General features: G+C 41.4%; 1 protein-coding gene across 1 annotated transcript; it reads right to left on the reverse strand.

Annotated features, from left to right (window-relative positions):
* Positions 1-314: 314 nt before the first annotated feature.
* LOC121412890 (cell adhesion molecule 3-like) lies at positions 315-2237 on the reverse strand. Its single transcript, XM_041605652.1, has one exon. It carries the CDS (start codon positions 1971-1973, stop codon positions 315-317), a length of 1659 nt encoding a protein of 552 aa, XP_041461586.1. The 5' UTR covers positions 1974-2237.
* Between the last annotated feature and the right edge of the window lie 1930 nt (positions 2238-4167).

Here is a 4167-nt window from a genome sequence, read left to right on the forward strand (position 1 = left end):
GAATAAAATAGCTGAACAAACATGGGTGAGAAACAGGTCTTGATGATTCAAGATAAATTTATTCTTAGTCTATGCATTTACCTTCAAATAATACGCTCATTTACTTTACTTCAAGCAAGGGAAGCTAACAAGCACGAAACCATAGACATTTTAGAGAAGGGGGATTCAAAGAAAACAGTTTTTCCCGCAAAATGAAATACAAGACGAAAGCAGATATACATATCAGATTTTGAACAAATCATGAGTATAACGTTAAAATACAATACAAAAATCATCATTGATTGTCACCATGGTATAGGATTATATCACGTGTGTTAACACCTGAGGAGATCTGATTCATTCCTTTGAAAACGATGGTGCCTGGGTGAGGTTGGGGGTCTGGGAGGGCGTGGTAAGGGACCCTTAGCGTGGTATTTACCCGGCATTCCCGGGAGCCTACCCGCGGGAAAAGTCTTCACGGGACTATGACGGGATTCAGTCACTGGGGGAAGGGATGCTGGCATCTCGTTGCTAGGCAACGAAGGGGAAAGGGGAGGAGGAGTCGCACGCATTGGCATAACAGGGGATATTGGAGGTAGAACCGGTTTGATGATGGGCAGCTTTTTGGGTGGTTTTGGCCTAGGTGGTGGACCAGCCACTAGAAGAACCCTCGCTGCTGTCTCGCCATCATCATTCGGACCTTTGTCCTCAGGGTTCTCTTTCAGATGCTCCGCGATGGCATCTCGAGGAGTGTTACAGATGGCCACACCTCCGAAGTCCTGATCATCAAGGTACTCACAATCAGAGAACCCAGACAGTCGAGACACATGCTTAGGCTGGCGCTGGACGTTCCTAGGTTTTTCCTGCAACATCTGACGTTTCTTTCTCACCGCAAGGATAGCGACAATAATGAGAATGGCTAAGGTGCCGACGATACCACTGATTATACCAATATGCTTTGAGGATCCTCCTGTCTGTGCAACACTCTGCAGTTGTTCGCTGTTGATAGTAAGTGAGGTGTAGTCCGACCCTTCTAGATTCAAGACGTTATTCGCGGAACAAGTGATCAAGGTTCCATTGTCTTCTGCTTTGACATTAATGATCCTGAGAACTCTGCCATTCTGTTCCAATTTGATCCTGGGGTCGTTAGTGACAGTGAGGTTTCGGTTGTTGATAGCCCAGGTGTAGTTCACCTGTTTTGGTATGGCTTTGGCAATGCACCTGACCACCACGTCCGCTCCGGTACTGATGCTCTCAGGTTCACGTATAACAGTGACGTTGGTCTGTATCAAGAAAGGCTTCAGGAAACATGTCCGCGGCTGGTACAAAGCAGGACTCGACTCCTCACATGTAAAGGTAGCTCCGTTATCCATATCTGTTAATCTCACTTCGTAGAGCGCTCTGGGGCGTGGTCCTTGTACCAGGGTACCCGGTAGAATCTCCACACGATTCTTCCAGTCTAGTCTGGTATACGGTAGCGATCCTGTCGAGGTACATACCATTGTCACTTTCATCCCTGGCCGCGCATCGTTGGGTGGCTGCATCTCACAGTTCGGTCCTTTAGAAGTCGGTGGCATATAAACCGTCAAGGAAGCCGGTTCCGACATCCCCACAAACTGCTGCCCAAGAAAATACATGCAGCTGTACTGGTCATTGTCGGCAAGTGAGACGTTGGAAATTCGGAGATTGAACTCACCGTACCCCGTATTGCCTTGGATGGAAATCCGATTCATGAATCCTGCCATGTCGGCGAGGTGAAAGATGCGACGGTCCCTACTGAGGTATTTATGGGCACCATGTCGGAACCAGTAGACCGAATGCTCACCTTTATTGCGCACCACGCATCTGAACGTTACAATACCCCCTACCACTCCTACGGTATCACGGGGATGCTCCCCCATGGAGATAGAAGAAGCATCCACAGTAGTCTGGCATCTCGTCGCAGTGATCACGCACAGCAGGAATAAAACAGGCATCCAACAGCGAATCTCCATGGTGTTACACTCACAGCGTTTATAATATTCCACTTATTTCCAAAAAGGTGGTTATATCCTCCCGACACATGGCAGAGAGCCCATCAGCTTACAATGAAAGTCACAGCAGTACATCAGTAGATAGCATGACTATTGCATAAGAAGACGTGCAGCATTTATTACAGGGCAGTGCGGTAGAAGGCCGTTCTAAAAATATCCCACACACTGTTCGCATGAGAGCGAATGCTGGCAGCTGAGGTATTCGTCGACTAATGCCGGGCGATGCAAACTATCGACTGATTAAAATGCGTACTCGGACGACCATCGAACGCGATGTGTGCGGCTTGTTCGTAAACTGAACGACCGGCACAAATTATTATCACTTCCGGGTGCTAGAATCAAAATAAGTAGGCTTACAGAAAAATAGAATATGTATTTTAATGAATGCATACATATTGACTGCATTTTAGAGAAATGGATATCATGGTCAGATTAACAGATTTGTATTGCACAAATTGGTTACTAATAAAAAATACAATTGCAAACGAAGTATTTCTATGTGTATTTTTCAAAATGATTTCACCATCTTGCAGTATACTACAGAAAATCACGACCCCTCCCATAAAAAAACGAGAAAAGAAAAGAGAGAAGGGTGAAATTTCAGTTTTTTTCTGAATATATGTCATGTTTTGGTAATAATGTAGCAATTTTTGCTCGTTGACTTCGCTCGCTCTCACCCCTTTATGAAGTTTACGCGATACACCATATATCTAGCCCCCTCAAATTTTTTGGGTCATTACGCCACTGTAATCTAATGGAAAGGTGACACACGGGCTTATTTGAAAGACAGTGAATAATGGATCATAACTGAAATGAATCTCGCAATTGTTTTATCATCATTTTCCTTTATGAGACTATTCATTTAGCTACCCCATAATTGCCCAAAATTAATTCACATAATCTACCAGAAAAGAAATGTGTTTACATAATTTTTGAAGCACATCTACATAATTTTACCATTCTTTCACGTTTTCATTTCATAGAATATAAAGCAATATGATATATTTATATTATAAGGCCATGACATTGCGTTTATTGTCATAAAAAACATTCTCTCCTATATTTTTGTTAGGTCAAGTCTCTTCTCACGATTGTGATATTTATCAGAGGAAAATGTGAGATAAAATTATTGTGATAAAATAGACCTCAAAAAAGTTTTTAGCTACAATATAGGCATATCATAAAAACGATTTTAAACTTACTACTTTCATTTGTCATAAACTGGTTTGTTTTATTTTTTGTAAACGATTAATATTTTTCATGTCACATTATCATACAAGTTCTTGGACAACTCACAAGAATGCTCCTTGGCAAAAGGAAATTACCATTAGAATGGATACAGAAAAGAGAAGTTCGTTGACAAGATAACATATCGGCACTACATTTTAGTCCAGATAATCCAGATTCATTTCATTATGCAAATTAAATTGTTTTAGAAATGCCCTTGCAGCAAAGGTTCTTGTCTCCTGACAAAGATCGTGTTCAATCCTAGTTCAAATGACAGTCGCTAAAATAATTAATCACCCGCATTCTACTTCGAGGAAATGATACAGTTCTACTTGTTTTATGTGATCCAATGCTATAAAGTGGCAAACACAAACATCTTTGAGGGTTTAACACTTCACTCGACGTGTAAACAAAACAAGAGAATAAAAGGTAGGTTGTATACAGGAGTATAAACGCCTTTATTGGGTAACAAAACACAGGTGTGAGGGAGAGATGGGGTGCAAGGTCTCCATGAACACGTATTCAGTTGTGTCTAGTTGGCTCCAGTATACTAGAGAACGCGTCCATACAAGAGGAAATTAATTCAATTTAGAATAAATAACGAAGGCCTATGAAAGACACGAAATTAGATTTCATACAGGTGGTCGAATAAACTTACGGATGACGAATATCAAATTGCATGTGGTGTTGTTGTAGCTAGACGTTAGCAATGGTAGTGGTGTCTTTACACTAAGCTGGAGCCTTTATAGGGTTTTTTCTTCTTAGTTAATCAACAGAATGTATGAAGATGATAATAATCAGAAATCTAATCCTTTTAATGCATTGATTTTGAAAACAATGAATTCGTTCGTCATCATAACAGTTTTCTGACATCCATTCCTAAAAGAAATTTACTACAGTGCAACAGTGCTAAACCTGTTTGAATAGG

Source organism: Lytechinus variegatus, chromosome 4, assembly GCF_018143015.1.
Source record: "Lytechinus variegatus isolate NC3 chromosome 4, Lvar_3.0, whole genome shotgun sequence".
Classification (NCBI taxonomy): domain Eukaryota; kingdom Metazoa; phylum Echinodermata; class Echinoidea; order Temnopleuroida; family Toxopneustidae; genus Lytechinus; species Lytechinus variegatus.

Excerpts from the sequence above, each read along its gene's own strand:
- LOC121412890 (XM_041605652.1), bottom strand. The coding sequence starts at position 1,973 with ATGGAGATTCGCTGTTGGATGCCTGTTTTATTCCTGCTGTGCGTGATC.